Source organism: Poecile atricapillus, chromosome 3 (genome assembly GCF_030490865.1).
Source record: "Poecile atricapillus isolate bPoeAtr1 chromosome 3, bPoeAtr1.hap1, whole genome shotgun sequence".
Classification (NCBI taxonomy): domain Eukaryota; kingdom Metazoa; phylum Chordata; class Aves; order Passeriformes; family Paridae; genus Poecile; species Poecile atricapillus.
The window spans coordinates 26,886,563-26,901,718 of record NC_081251.1 but is presented as its reverse complement, the minus strand read 5'-3'; the positions used below and the strand labels follow the sequence as shown (position 1 = coordinate 26,901,718).

The 15,156-nt window shown below is 35.7% G+C and overlaps 1 protein-coding gene across 1 annotated transcript in view; it reads left to right on the top strand.

Annotated features, from left to right (window-relative positions):
- EYS (eyes shut homolog) overlaps nt 1-15,156 on the top strand; it is a 625,315-nt gene that overhangs the window by 510,549 nt on the left and 99,610 nt on the right. The window contains exons 29-30 of the mRNA XM_058836459.1: nt 2,533-2,641; nt 5,461-5,681. Of these exons, the coding sequence (XP_058692442.1) occupies nt 2,533-2,641; nt 5,461-5,681 (330 nt within the window). The remainder of the gene's footprint in view (nt 1-2,532; nt 2,642-5,460; nt 5,682-15,156) is intronic.

Below are 15,156 nucleotides of genomic sequence, written 5' to 3'. Positions count from 1 at the left end.
TAAACTTTTGTTCTTTGTGGGCTGGACCATTGTAATATGTGATATAAGAGGTTATTTAGAAAAAGAAATATGGAAAGTTCAGAAATCTTTCTGCAAAGCAGGGAAAAGGCAGGAGCAGAGGGTATGTTTTGCTATGTTAGGTCTTTACTACAGTATCCACTCAGAGTACAAAGCATCAAGGCAATGAGTTTTTTTTCCCCCCAAGACAGAATCTTAAATGAGCTGATTTTCTATTATCTGAGAAACTTTACTTTATACACTCTGGTTTACTGAGATAATTTCCAGCAACTGAAATATCAGTAGGAATAATAAACCAAATTCAAAGAATATTTTACATTTCAGAAATTTGTTGGAAAACACAATAGTGTAAGTATTTTCTCCAAAACTGTCCTTGTTTCAAGTACCTTAAAAGAACATCACTGACTATCTGTCAATATACCCATTGTTTAATAAGGAGAAACTTCTGTTTACTGAATTCATTATTTATAATGAAATTGTGCAAATCGGATGGTCTTCAAAACAGCAGGCATTGCTTCTGGCTCCCTATATTCAAAATCAAAGTATTATGCTAACTTTAGACTTTTCAAGAAGGAATGCAGCTCAAAATACCTTGACAACATGGCTCTTTTTAACCTAAAATTAGAAATAAACATTTTTCAAACTCATTTGAATAGTCTAGGGGTCTAGATCACATTTCAGAAGGTAATAATAGAAAATGCTATTCAAATATCTCTGGCTTTTAAAGAAGGATTTAAAAATAAGTGTTACATACTTACAAGGTAGAACTAATTTAGCACATTTCAACCCCATGTATTGGAGTACAGTGAAAAGTCAATGAATTAGTATTGACTGATTTAGCTGTGAACCAGCAATAACCATTGGAAAGGTGGGATTTATTAATACGTGAGCATCAGCTGCTGATGTGGATGTGCTGGCTATAAGATGAGTTAGTAAACAAGGGTTTTGTGCTGCTCACACAGAAATCACTGCACTGCAGTAAATTTATAAATATCATTAGGGGCACAATACTGCATCCATTTATGTCAATACAATGTTCCCAGCAACTTCAGAGGTGAAAACTGAGAGTCTAAATTTTATAATGAGTCTCCAGACAGGAGGATGAAATAGTAAGACTTTAGACACAGGAGCAGAGACACAAAGCTCAAGACATAACCTGGAATAATCATGCCATGGCAGCTGCATACAACCAACCAGACGGTGATATATAAAAAGGTACTATTTGAGACTATGGTACATCTTGATGTGTTTTCTCCAGGAGTAAATTTGTCCTTGTCAATGCTGAAGTAATTTCTATGATTAGAAATGTGTGCTTCTAGTGTACAGATTGTAGTGGGCTTTAAAATATTTTTACTCTTTCATATGTGTATGGCCTAACATAAAAATTCATCTAGCCGAACAAAAAACAATTATGAGATTCCTATTATTGTCCTTTACCATTTATTCAGCTAAAAGAAATGGAAAATTTGACAGTCCATATAAATACATTAATTTTTTTCAGAAACATTTTTAAAGTTGGTTGTGTAACATTTGTGAAATATTATATAAAATATGCAACATTGTTTTTGTTAGAAGCCATACCCCAGAAACCAAATTAGGGTGACTTTGCTGAGCAGTTTCCTATGCAGAGTACATGTAGTCAGAAAACCTTACCATGCTTCCCAATCACATTCTCTTTTACAGCACATGAAAATTGAATTTGAAAGCACTTCTACAGAAATAGGAGATCCGTTTTTAAGAATCTGTCAACAACTATTGTCCTATTCTGCATTTGCTGCAATAATGTTTATGTAAATTTCCTTTCTAAATATAAAACCAGTGTTTTTGAAAATCGTCCTTTTTTAAATTGAATTTTTATTGGTGATAATATTAATAGCATTTTATCAGATCTCATCACAGAAAGAAACTGATGAATTCAGTTATTAAACATTCACTACTATTTACTTTAAGGTTAGTTTACTTTAACCTTACATTCTTCTTTATCTCTGAGGCTCAATACCAGAGTTTACTCTAACACACTTTACAAGTAGTGATAACTGCATCACAGTGTAATTTTTCTGCTCAGAGGTATGCAGCCTTTCATTTCTTATTCCATTTCTGTTCCCTCTGTAGGTCAGGAAAAGGAAATTTCAGCCCAGGCTGTTCAGCATCATTCAACATTGATGTCACTTGTCCAACAGTCCTCTGTGCTAGAGAGACTATGTCAACCACAGTTAGCACTTCAAATTTATCAATACCCACTTAAATAGTTAAAGATTTTTTTTCTTTTTTTCTCGGTATATATTCCAAACACTAGTCAAGATAGCAAACAGAAGCGGGACATTAGTAGATGAAACTTACATCTTTTTGTTACTGGGTAGTTCAATAGCCATGAAACTGGAATTAGTAGTGTCCAAAGATTTTCATCCTTTATGGAAGTATGACCATCTCTTTCACCTTACTTTTGCTGTGTGGGGTTTGTGTACTCCGTGACCAAGAGTATAAACAGCAATGGGATCTTCTGTTTCCTTACAGCTACATGTTGCCTGTGGGCAGTCCTGAAGGTTACTGCATGATTGAAGTGGCTGCAGACAGAAACCCTCCTGTACAGCACAGACTTTCCTTCTCACATCGAGTATCTCAGGTGAGTCTGCAAAACATCAAAAAATAGCTATTTGCTTTGAACATTTCATCAGCATATGCACTACAGTTATTTTCAAAGGAGAATAGGTACACTCTAACTTCTTTTAAAGGAGGAAATGTAATTCTTCTTCAGATATCATTATATGTACTTAGTTTCTTTCTAACAGGTATTTTCACATCCAGCAACTGCAACATATCCATTTCTTACTTTATTTGGCTGAAGGTTCTATTCCTGCTGCACAAAGTCCATAAAAAGGACATGGATGCTATGATAGTTAAAAAAAGGTATATTAGCAGTGTCATTTACCTAAGGCCAAGGGGTTATTAGAAACAATTCAGATATTATTAAGCAGTAGTTCTAATTACTTTTTAGTTGCAAGCCACATATTCTAGTGGAGGACAGTTATGAATCATCAGTGATTTAATCTAGTGTCAGTATTTTTACTAGGACTTTGCTTCTGTAAAATATTGTAAAAACAACTGTCTCTATTTTGAAACTGATACCAGAAGACTCATTCTGAATGGACAAGAGGACAGCTTTCCCAAATCTTGAATTTTTCAATTATTCTTTGTCTTCATTTTATTGCCTTTGTTATGCATTCTCTCATTGCAAGATTATTTCTGCATGAAACATTTAAAATGTTTTTAGACAAGAATTTGAACTGTGATTGACAGCTTATTTTATAAGTTTGTTCACTAGAAGACAGGCCAGTTATCTGTAGAGATGCTAATCTTGATGTGCATCTCCTTGTATGCACTGCTGGTTTGTAACAGAATTTCTTCCCTTGCGTGGTATGTAGTATGAATATCAAATCCTCATGACTAACTATTACACTTTATAGATCTGCTCCTAATCTCCCAGAACCTCTATTTACACAGTACACAATCAAAGTGAGAAAAAAAAAGACATTTCTTATCTTTAAGAGGACTAATTAATATCTTCCCATTATTGCCCAAGATAATCCTTTTTACCACTCAGGCTCAAAGTGAAGAAGGATATTTTCAAATTAGTATTTGAAAGGTTAAACATGAGTATTGCATAAGTTACTGATATAACGCTATATTAAGCCTTTTATGTTATTAACAAGACTTACTATTCTTTCTTTGTGCCTCCATAAAATATATTCTGGTTAAGTCAGTTGAATTCAGAACAGGACCTTTATAGAAAGAATGTGTATTATGGTGTAGTAACATGAGCTTGTACATCAAATACATTATGATAAAATCCAGTGATGCGAGAAACTGGGCAAAACCTACTGAAGTTTCTCTGTGATACACTGGGTCTGCCCCCAAGGTTAGTGCTTCTGTAAAATAAGTCAAAGGAGATTGTGTTGCAAGGGGAGTGTTAAAAACACTGTTCTTAATCACAGAAACTTAATAATGCAGTCCAAAGCTTTGCTTAATTCTTGAAAGAGATTCATAAGCAGAGAGAAAATGTCTGCAAACATTACTTACAAATCTCCTCTATCACTGTGGTGTTTCATAGCTTTGTTTGAAGGGGGATAAAGTCAAGTGATCTGAAATGAATTCAGTAAGTGCAGAGCCAATGTCTTTGAATTCTTTTGATATGAAAAATCTGATTTAATTTTATCCATGCTCTAAAAGAAGTAGGTGTTTTTCTTTTCCCCTTCAGAATGAAAGACACTAAGTAGAAGAATATTTGGCAGTATTCACATTCATTGTATCGCCAAATTTCACTTGAAATTGTCAGCAACATAGCTCCAAGACTGACAAAAGCAATAGTGGAAACAGCAAAGCAAAAACCATATGGGTGTGTGAATTCCAGATAAATCAATGGTATTTTTTCCTCCTGTTTCTATTTCTTTACAGGTTCTGAATATGATAGTGAAGGGCCTCTTCACTGTAAATTACACCTTCACATGTTTTACATATGCTGTGATATATTTCTGATTCCATTGGTTTATTCCTGCTTGACTTGAATGGGCTAGGTGTCACCCTCTTTCTGGAACAATGGTATTGTACAAATAGGTGCATCACTGTGTGATAAAACTATGGGTTTTTTCAATTCCTAATAATTGGCAGACACCTAGCAAATAAACTTAGGAATGATGAAGTCCCATGTCAGAATTCCAGAAAGTCAGGAATTAGCTTAAGGAGTGGAATTCAGAGTGTTAAATGAGTCACAGATCCTTTATATATGATGATTAAGGGCTTGAATCCTAGGTCAGGCAATAGAGGAATTACCATAGTGAATACTAATATGATTTGGTCAGACCCTGTGTGAAAAAGTTGTGGTTGTTTCTTTGCACCTTTATAAGGATGCTCTAGGCTTTTGAAAATCAGAAAATTTCATTTTGTTTATCCCCTTGGGCTTCAGTATAGCAGTCTGTTTTCTGTCATTCATAAAAAAACTAAAATCTTTTTTTCTGTATTCCCCTTATCTTGGGGCCTCATAGGTCCCAGGTCCTAAAGGAAATATCTTCAAGTCTACAGCTTTTTCTGTGTTCCTGCAGCAAACTTCAGCCATGAATGTACAGCTCATAGGATGAGGGCAGCTATGTTAAAAACTTACCATGTTCACTGTGGTTCACTGTGGTTAAGACTGGGAATTTCAATTTGTGTTTTATCTCTTATGCATTTGAAAATATGAAAACACATTAAACCATCCTCTTTGTAAGGATTATTAAAAAAAAAAAAAGAGAATAACATTTTTTGAAAAAATCTTTTCAGAAAGTATCAGAGGTTTTTGCCATCTTCAAGAAATTATCATTTCCTTTATCAGTATCTATTATTCTTTCATTGTTTACAAAAACACCAGAAATCACATTTTTTCTGACGAACCTAATTTTGTTTCTGCAGGTCACCTTTGGATCAATTTTCCTTGGAAAGGTTCCTGCTCACGAGGAGGTTCATCAATGTGCTGGGCAGATATATGGCTATAAAGGATGCATTAGGGATTTTCAAGTTAACCACAAAGAGTTGTTCATCATAGATGAGGCTCTTGATGGAAGGAATGTTGAGAATTGCAATGTTCCAATATGTGATTATCATCCATGTCACAATGGTGGGACCTGCACTAGGTAAGAAGTATTTCTTTACCCATTTTATCATTCATTCTTGATGAAAAATTACTATAATTTTCTCTGTAATGAAATAATCACCAATCTTTTGTCCTGATAATTTCAAATAGAAAATGTGACATCTTCATTCCAGGCAAAGAGATGTTATACTTTATTTGCTTGCATGAAAAGTGATATAAAATATAATGGCATTGTCCACACTGGATATATATTTTGTTGAAGCCAGAATTCCTTTGCAACCAACCAGTTCAATACTGCTACAAGACCATATCTGAACCTTTGTATAGACGGTTTGGACAGAAGGCACATAAGATGTCATTCTTTTGCCTAACAACTCCATATCTTACTTAGTCATGTACCCTCACACATCTTCATGGTGTATTCCTGGGTGCAAATGTTCATCATCATGCTATGAAAACACTAGCAAGTGACTTTCTGGTTCACCTTCAGTATATGTGAAAAGGCATTGTCAAAGAACCTTTGAAAGTTAAGGTGCATCATGCTGAAAGAGGAGTCTGAAAGAGACATGAGTTAAAAGAACAAAGGATGATGTTTCAGTTGAATGATGGTTCAGTAGGAGCACAGTAACTTTTTAAGCCATAGCAACTTGATCATTATCTTAGGAACTCAGCATTTGGAAACACATTTCTGTTTAGAAATTATAGAATTTGTGAAGTAGATGCCAAATTTTTAAAAATTTTTAGTTCACTTCAAGACAAATGCTGAAAAGAACAGTCCAAGGTTCTTTTGATATTGTGGACCACTCTGTGTTTCTTAAATTAAGAAGATCTTGAAAAAAAATTTTGAGGGACTTCTCTGCCTCTCTTGATTGATGCAAACACACAAACACCAAACAGGTCTTTAATCTCTAGGTCCTGTGTGACTAGAGCACAAATGAAAGCAAAGCAGTTTTATGAAAACAAAATTTTCCTACCAGTCTGGTGAAACTGAGTGTGTACTTTGGAGTAATGGACCTGTTTTTTCTCTCTTGGTCTTTACTGTATCTCTCATTCTACTTCTTGGCCTGTCAGCTGCCATTATGGAATGCTGTTTCATTTAAATTTGTGTCCTGAATAATTCATGAGGATTGGATTTGTTTCCTGCCTTTCTGCTTTCCAACTGCTGGCTTGGGCCCTTTTCAGAAATACTTTTGTTTTGAAATAGGTCACTTCTTTTCTGTCCAGAGGCGTCATGGAAATCTGGGTATGTGCAAACCAGGGATAAGTGGCTTTGCAGTAGCACGGTTTTCATGATTTTCTACAACAGCCAACTTATTTTCAGGGATCACCTCCTCCAAACCCAAGAATGATTCATCTTAATAAGCAGCAAATCAACTGTCAGCAAGCCAGAATAGATTAATAAAATACTTTTGACAAAACTCAAACATTAAAAGAAGGTATACAAGAGATAGAAGCATGGCCAGGTGATCTGAGCAGAGTACTGACAAAAAATCCAGCTACATAGATATGGAACAAGCCAAAGCCCATCTGGAGATTAATCTGGCAGGGACGTGCAGGGCAAAACCAAAAGCTTGTACAAGAATACCAGCAGCAAAAGGAAGACCTAGGAAAATGTAGGCTTGATGCTGAATGGGGAAAAACTGGTGACAAAAGATTCAGGAAAGACTGAATTGCCTTCTTTGCCTTTTCCTTATTGATAACTGGGCTCCAGGAATCCTATTCATCTCCTGTAGTAGAAAGTCTGAAGAAAGGCAGATGAGCATCAGATTAGAGAACTTTTAAATCAACTGGACATATACCCAGGGGACCTGATGAGATTCACACATGAGTGATGAGGGGACTATTTAATGTCATAGCATGATTTTTGCCAAGTTTTTTAATTGCACTGCTTAGTGGCAAAAAGAAAATAAATGTATTTTTCCTTGCATTTTATTCTTCAGGTGTTTGGCAGCTGATTAGTGGGTTTGTACTGAAAGATCATGAAGTATTACATAGCAAATATCTCTGGCATGTTTTTTAAGGAAGACTGGAGTTTATCAATGCATATTGCTGAGTACAGACTGGTGCGGTTTTTAAGAAACGTTTTTTACAGTTGTTCTTAAAAGAAATTTACTTGCCTTTTCTCATCATCAGAGTACAAAAATACTACTGTAGACTTCAGCCTATTAATTACAATGATTATGCAAAAGAAATTTATTTGAAAGGAAAAAAAATCTTTGTAATTTCAGTAGAAGGTGGGGATTAGAATGTACCTAGTTTGCAGACACAAAACTTCAGGATGCAGCTGACCCTGTGTTCTGGTCATTGGTTATATCAGGTGCTCCCCTGGGGCTTGTCAGGACAGGGATTGGGAGCAGGTGGGGCATCAGGACAGACCCAGCCTTTGGGCATTGGGGATATCCCTGGTTATAGTGACATGCTGAGGCAGGACTGGGACATCAGTCCACTGGTGGGGGGCCAGGATCAAGCTCAGATAGGGGAACAAGGGCCATACACAGCCCTAAATTATCTAGGCAGGGCAATGCCTAGCTTCAGCATGTGTAATGGTGACTTGGGAAGAGAGACAATATAACCCAAAATATGCCCCACTTCCTCTTTCTTATCCCCTGCTTGATACGCTGAGCATGATGCCATATGGTTTGGGATCTCATTGGGGTCAGCTAGGGTCAGCTATCCTGGCTGTGTCACCTTCCAACTCCTTGTGCTGCCCCAGCCTCTGCGCTGGTGTGATGGGTGAGGAGCAGAAAGGCTTCAACTGTGTTATCCAGCCAGTGTTCAGCAAAGATGGAAAACACAACCCCATGCCAGCCAGCTGTTGTCTACAATATTAACTCTATCCCAGCCAAAGCCTGCACATTAGAACAAAAAACATTGGTTTCAAGAGTATTTAAACATATGTTACATCTAATGAATGCTTCAGTAGAAACATTTTAATTTATACAGTCATTATGTATTAGATTAAAAACCAAAACAGTCTTCTCTGTAAATGCTCTACTCCTTTAAAAAGCACTTTTTCAAATTCCCTAGCTCTTTTACTGCACTTAAAATAATGTAGAATTCCAGAGACTTGTTAATTTCAAAGGGGAAAAAAATGACAACTATTCAGTAAATTTAAGAGTTTGATGCCACATAGTTCTTCAGATTTCAAAGCTCAAATCACACAAATTTCCAACACAAATTGGATGTGTTTGAAATGGGCATGGAAAGATTAACCTAGGAAGCTCTTAATATTCTGTGTGTCCCCCTGATCTTATAAGCCAGATGTTGCAAACCAAGCTTAGTGTTAATTAAGAAGACACATCTGTGTGTGGGAAATAAACTCACAAAATTACCTCACCAATGATTTAACAATTATGGCAGCTGCTACACTAGTAGCAGTTGATTAATGCATTTGTTTTAAATTGTATAAAGACTCAAAAAATGTAAACAGACACAAACTTAGCTTTTATAGTGTAGAGTACAATCTCAAAGTTAATTGCTCCCACAAACAATCATGTTTGCAGTGTCTCACTCTATTCTCACAGTGCTTATTCTTGCTGTTGTTATTCCCCACATATCGATGCAGCAGATGGGTCCATTAATGTTAATCAATTAACCAAGACTGAAAAATCAAACTCAATTAGCAATAAATTTCAATAGAGAGACACTTATCTTCAGATTTCAACTGCCATGTATGCTGTAATCCACAGATATATATGAGGAACTTAAATTTTCAAGTTTCCTCTCCTGACAATGTAAGAGATACCTTCCTAGACATGTAGGTCTCATTCAAATAGCTATAAATAGAAAAACACATATTTTAAAACACACTTCAGAAATTGTCTGTTTTCTGCATTCCGGGAAATCATGCAATTCCCCTTAAACCACTAAGAACAGATCACTAAATGTGCATTTCTATCCAAACTCTTTTCTAAAGTTCATCTGATAACACTTTGAATGTCTTTTAGAAAAAAAAAAGTGAATGAGCTCAAGGTTAGGTTAGCTTGTAAGTCCAAGATATCTTATGAATTGTGTTGAACTTGGTTAAGTAATACACTATCTTCTGATGTAGATGCTGAGGAGACCAAATTAAGTGAATTAATAAATTTTGCGGTGTCCTTTTAGTACATCTCCTGAATATTAATTAAACAGTAGAAGGAGTAATTACAAATGTGTATTTTTAGGGGAAAAAAGAAAGAGCTTAAACTGTAGACCTTGGAAACACTAAAATGTTATTTTCAACATTTTTTACTTCTCATTTCAAAGGCTAGTCCTGGTGATCCTTTCCCAGCCATGTTCCAAAAATGCATTTATGCTTGCTTGTGCCCATAAGCCAAAACTACATATTATGGCAGGTTTCAGCTGAAGGTATTAATCTAAAGATAGGCTTGTATGACTTTATTAATTCTTTTCTCACATTTCTAGCACAGAGCTGCAGTCTGCTTCCAGCTTGCAAAATCTGGTTTTGTGTGTTTCTTGACCTAAAGATAGAATGGTTACCCTAGAATAAGTAAGTGTCCATTTTCAAACTAAGGAACACTGAAGCATTTCTCCAAAACTAGCAAGAGGATTGCAGGCTAAATTTTTAGAATTGCTCATGGATTTTCTCTTACTGCTTTAGATGTAGGTGTTTCTGAATAAGAAAGGTACCAGCTAGTCAAAAATTGATCATATATAAAGAAACTTTTTATAGATGTGTTTTGTAGACTAAGGACTCAGACCAACCTGTTATCTAGAACATCACTTCATTGTCTTTTTTACAAATCTAAATCCTAGTTAGCATCACTAACATCCATATTAAGGTTTGAACTAATATTTTATGTTCCACTGTATTCATGTTTTGCCGAAAGATATACCAAAGGAATTAATTGATTTCCAAATGAAGAAAATTTTCAGATGGGAGTGTTTTGTTCTCACACCTTTTCAGAATTTGCAACAAATGCCCTTACGCAGCATTGATTTTTATGAAGATGACCTCTTTCCTTTTAAAGGGAAAGGAATTTTCCTCTCAATACCAAAGATGCTCGCATTTTACAAATCCAGAAACTGATGTTGCTGTGACGATGATGAAGATTGATGATTATGATGATTTATGCTTACACACACCATTATTTAGGGAGAGTACTTTGGGGACTTGATTTTTTGGGGTCCTGTTCTTTTAATGAGATTTAATATTATAGTGGGAGTTTGGTACTTATGAAAGAGATTCACATTTGGGAATCTATTGTTTTTCTATTGTTTGCTTCAAATTTGATTTATGAGAAGAAAAAAATTAATTTAAATTTATTTCCAAGCTGTTTTCTTTTTCTGGAAGAGAGATTGTTCATCCTTTTAGGTTCCTCATGATCTTTGGAAAACTTAATGCCATTCTTATTAAGAAAAAAAAATCATACTTGAGGATGATGAAAGATGGTTCCATAGTGGCCAAAAATCCTGTTGGACGTGTGTTTGTTGCATCATATTCTCATAAGAAAGTCAAATAAGTAAAAGAAAATTTAATTTCAAATTTTCCTAGCACTTAGTATTAACAGATAGAGAATTCATTTACATAGAATGACCTTTCTGGTAGAAGGAGTTCATTTGGCTTAAGTTCCATACAAAAACTCTGCACAATTTTTTTCTGAATAAAATATGCATTTCTCCTACATTATTTTTACTTAAATCAGAAGAGAAAACTAAAATTTAATGCCTTCTAGCCCTTGAAGATTAGACAGTAAATTGTTCTAATCTACAGTTTTGTTAGGGTATCTGTTTCAAGACTTTTTGAACAAGGTTTTGTTTAACTCTTGGCATCAGAAACAGATTCCCATTTTATCATACTTAATTTATTGGGCATTGTATTGCTCAGATTATAGTACTATTAAGGAGAGATTTGACACAGAAATTAAAGCCATGTTCCATTACACTGACAGCATTAAGTGATGATGTTTTAGATTTTAAACAAAACATCTGTATGACCTCAAGAAATTTAATGATGATACTATATGGGGACATAGCAAAATATAAAATCATGAATTTTATTGAATATACTAGCATTGAGCAGTTGTTCTTTTTAAATAAGCATTTTTAAAATATGGAGCTTCTTTACTAATGATTAAAATGAGGTACTCTCTTCAGAATTTGTGTGCTTCAGAACAGAATTTTATCTTAGAAATATTGTTGCAACAACAAATTCTGACAATTGAAAAATAATCAAAATAAGCAAGTTAGAAAATTGATATTCAGACCATAAAGTATTCTGCTTTTAATTTAGGCAGTATTGTGGTGATTCTATTAAAAATGTTTGTGGGAAAATCAATTTTTTATGCTCTCAGATCCACAGATTTAGTATTCGATTTGTGTGAAAAGTGGCACACTAAAAACAGTGCATGTAAGAACATCAAGCATCTAAAATAAATAGGGCTTCAAATTCCTGACTCTTTAGATAATGTGCAAGCTGTGCACAGAATTTTTTACACATCATGGTATATATCATTCCTATTGAATTTTACTTAAATCAGAGAAGCTACCATTGCTAAAATTTTAGTGTGAGTATTGAAATACCAGTAAATGACATTATTATCCCAGTCATCTCAGAATGTTTTTGACTGAATGCCTAGAAATTCTATGTAGCACTATTTCTGCGAATTGCAGAACAACCTAATCAGAATTTCTGATAGCTTTAATTCCAGAAGGGATATCTACTTTAAGCTTTAAAATACAATATAGCAGCAAAAGTAATTCAACAGTTTTTCTAAGGCAAGTGAGATGTTTAAGCATAAATAGAAATACTCAAAACACTATTCATACAAATTTCTCCAATTGGAGGAGTAGTGTGCAGACTTTTAGCAAGAATTTCATTTTACTATGAATCCTGACAAATAGCAGAGCTCAGACTGGTTGCTACAAGATATATCCTGTTGTATATGTATGAAAAACTAGTAGTGTGTCATATTCATTGTACCAATGGTTTTCCAAAATTCCACACAGATAATCCGTTCAGTATAAGTTTTTCTGAGGACCTAAGCTCAGAGAGTGGTGGTGAATGAGGTTACACCCATTTGTCAGCCAGTCACTAGTGAGATTCCCCAAGATTCAGTGTTGGGCCCAATTTAATATCTGTATTGATGATCTGGATGAGGGGATCGTGTGTACCCTCAGTAAATTCAGACAGCTTCAAGCTGGGTGGGAATGTTAATCTGCTGAAGTCAGGAAGCCTGTGTGGAGGCACCTGGACAGGCTGGATCTGTGGGCTGAGGCAAATTGTGTGAGGTTCAATAACACCAAGAGTCAGGTCCTGCACTTAGGTCACAACACCCCATGCAGAGCTCCAGACTTGGAGCAGAGTGGCTGGAAAGCTGCCCAGCAGAAAAGCCCTGGGCATGCTGGTCAACAGCAGCTGAACATGAGCCAGCTGTGCCCAGGTGGCCAGGAAGGCAGGGGCATCCTGGCCTGTGTCAGCAGTACTGTGGCCAGCAGGAGCAGGGCAGGGATTGTCCCCCTGTACTGGGCACTGCTGAGGCCACACCTCAAATCCTCTGTTGAGTTTTGAGCCTTCATTTGAGCCTGAGGTGCTGAAGAGTGTGCAGAGAAGGACAGTGGAGGTGGAGTTGTCCAGCCTGGAGAAAAATAGTCTCAGTGGGGACCTTATCACTCTCTATCTACAACAACCTGAAAGTAGGTCATGACAAGGTGAGTGTTTCCTTCTTCTCCCAAGTAATAAATGACAGAACTAGAGAAAATGGCCTCAGGTTGCAGCAGGGGAGATTTAGATCGGATATTAAGGGGAAAAAAATTAACCAAAAAGTTTATATATTGGAACACAATGTTCAGGGAATTGGCCAAACCACCAGATAATCTGCAATATCTGTAATACATGTCAGAACATTTCTTCCTTTGCCGCTGACCTAACATACAAACCTACTTACTAGTTATAGATTTCTACACTTCAAGTACTGAAACTTTCATAACAGAGAACCACTAGTGTGGTTGATGGAGGTTAACTGGGTTAGAACTTCATTATTCTGAAACCTTGTTTGGGAGCTTATCATTGAAAGAAAACAGTGAAGCTTATCAGAGGTCACATAACAGAACAGGTTTCAATTATGCTTTAGAGAAACTTTCTTTGCCTTTGGCATCTTGTTAGATTTGAGGCACATGCTTAGTATTCAAAAAGAATTTGTGAAGTCTGGATATGAAGTATCATCTTGATATAGAAGGTTATCATGACACTAGATTTGGTTTTCTACTTTATTGCTTTCTCAGAAAGCATTTGTTTAAGTTTACCTTTTAGAAATAGAAAAAATGGGATTTTTCTTTTTACAGGAAACTGTAGGGTTTTTTTTATTTAATATAACTGGACAACTTTGTGATCATCTGAAAAGATAAATACAAATTGTGGTACCACGATAGTCATGAGAATTTCATGCTCCAGTTGTACACATATGATGAATTTAGATTAGGTGTCCTTTAAGTACCAAGCCCTAGCTAAAAGACAGCCTTTAGGAAGCAGAAAGGCAGAAATAGAGGAGACATTCTGCCAAAAGATCCGTAAGTGTCCAGCTGACTATTCAAAGGTAAAGGTAACCTCACTAGTACCTCACTTTTTTCTCATTGCCCATTGGAATGGGCCAATACCCGAGGTGCTTATACAGTTTTCCTCACAACTGGCTCCAGCTATGTAAGATTATATATTAGTCTTGCATGTTGTGGAGATGAGACCTTTCTTTTTTTTTTTTTTTTTTTTTTTTTTTTTTGCTAGGGAAGACTTATTGAAGTTCTGTATTACTCTGAAAGGAAGGGGGATATAGAGGATCAATATATTGTTTTAGTCTCAAAGCATCAAGAGATTTAAGAATTACCTGCTATATGTCCTGCTAGAAAATTAGTACATCCCTCTTCAGGAAAGACTGTCTTGGGAAAAAAAAAAAAAAAAAAAAAGTATAAAACAACTGCTGCTGAAGACTGGTTTTCTGAAATTTATATCTGAATATAAAATATGAAGGTAAAAGGACCCTGCAACCACAAAAATCCTTTTGTTCTTTACCAGGACAACCCTCAGGTTACTTCACAGTAGAAGAGGTCAGAACAAGGCCTGGGTCATTAGTTTCCTCCATAATTTGTGGAGACATCTAGCATTGTTGTAGACTAACTGTGGAGCAATACAAATCACTACACCATTCCCTTGAAAGCTGATGTCATTATCATGATGATAATATGGGATATATATATGATGTCATATGAGTTTTTGGACACCCTACTCATGTCTGTACCTAGAACACTTCAATATGTTAATTCGTATAGTACTTTAATGGATACTTTACCTTTCTGTGTACATAAAAAACACATGTGCTAGCAGGTTTTCAAGCTCATAAATAGGTTGAATGGGTCGCAATAGAAATGAGATCAAGTTCTAAAAAATTCCAGTGGGAGTGAGCACCTCAGGAATCCCCCAAGGTGAAAATCCCAGATGGAAAACCAGTTTGTCAGAAGTTTTGTTTTAAATTGAAACTGCCAGTCATAAGGGCTCCACCGTCAAGCTGGCCCAGTCCAATGGG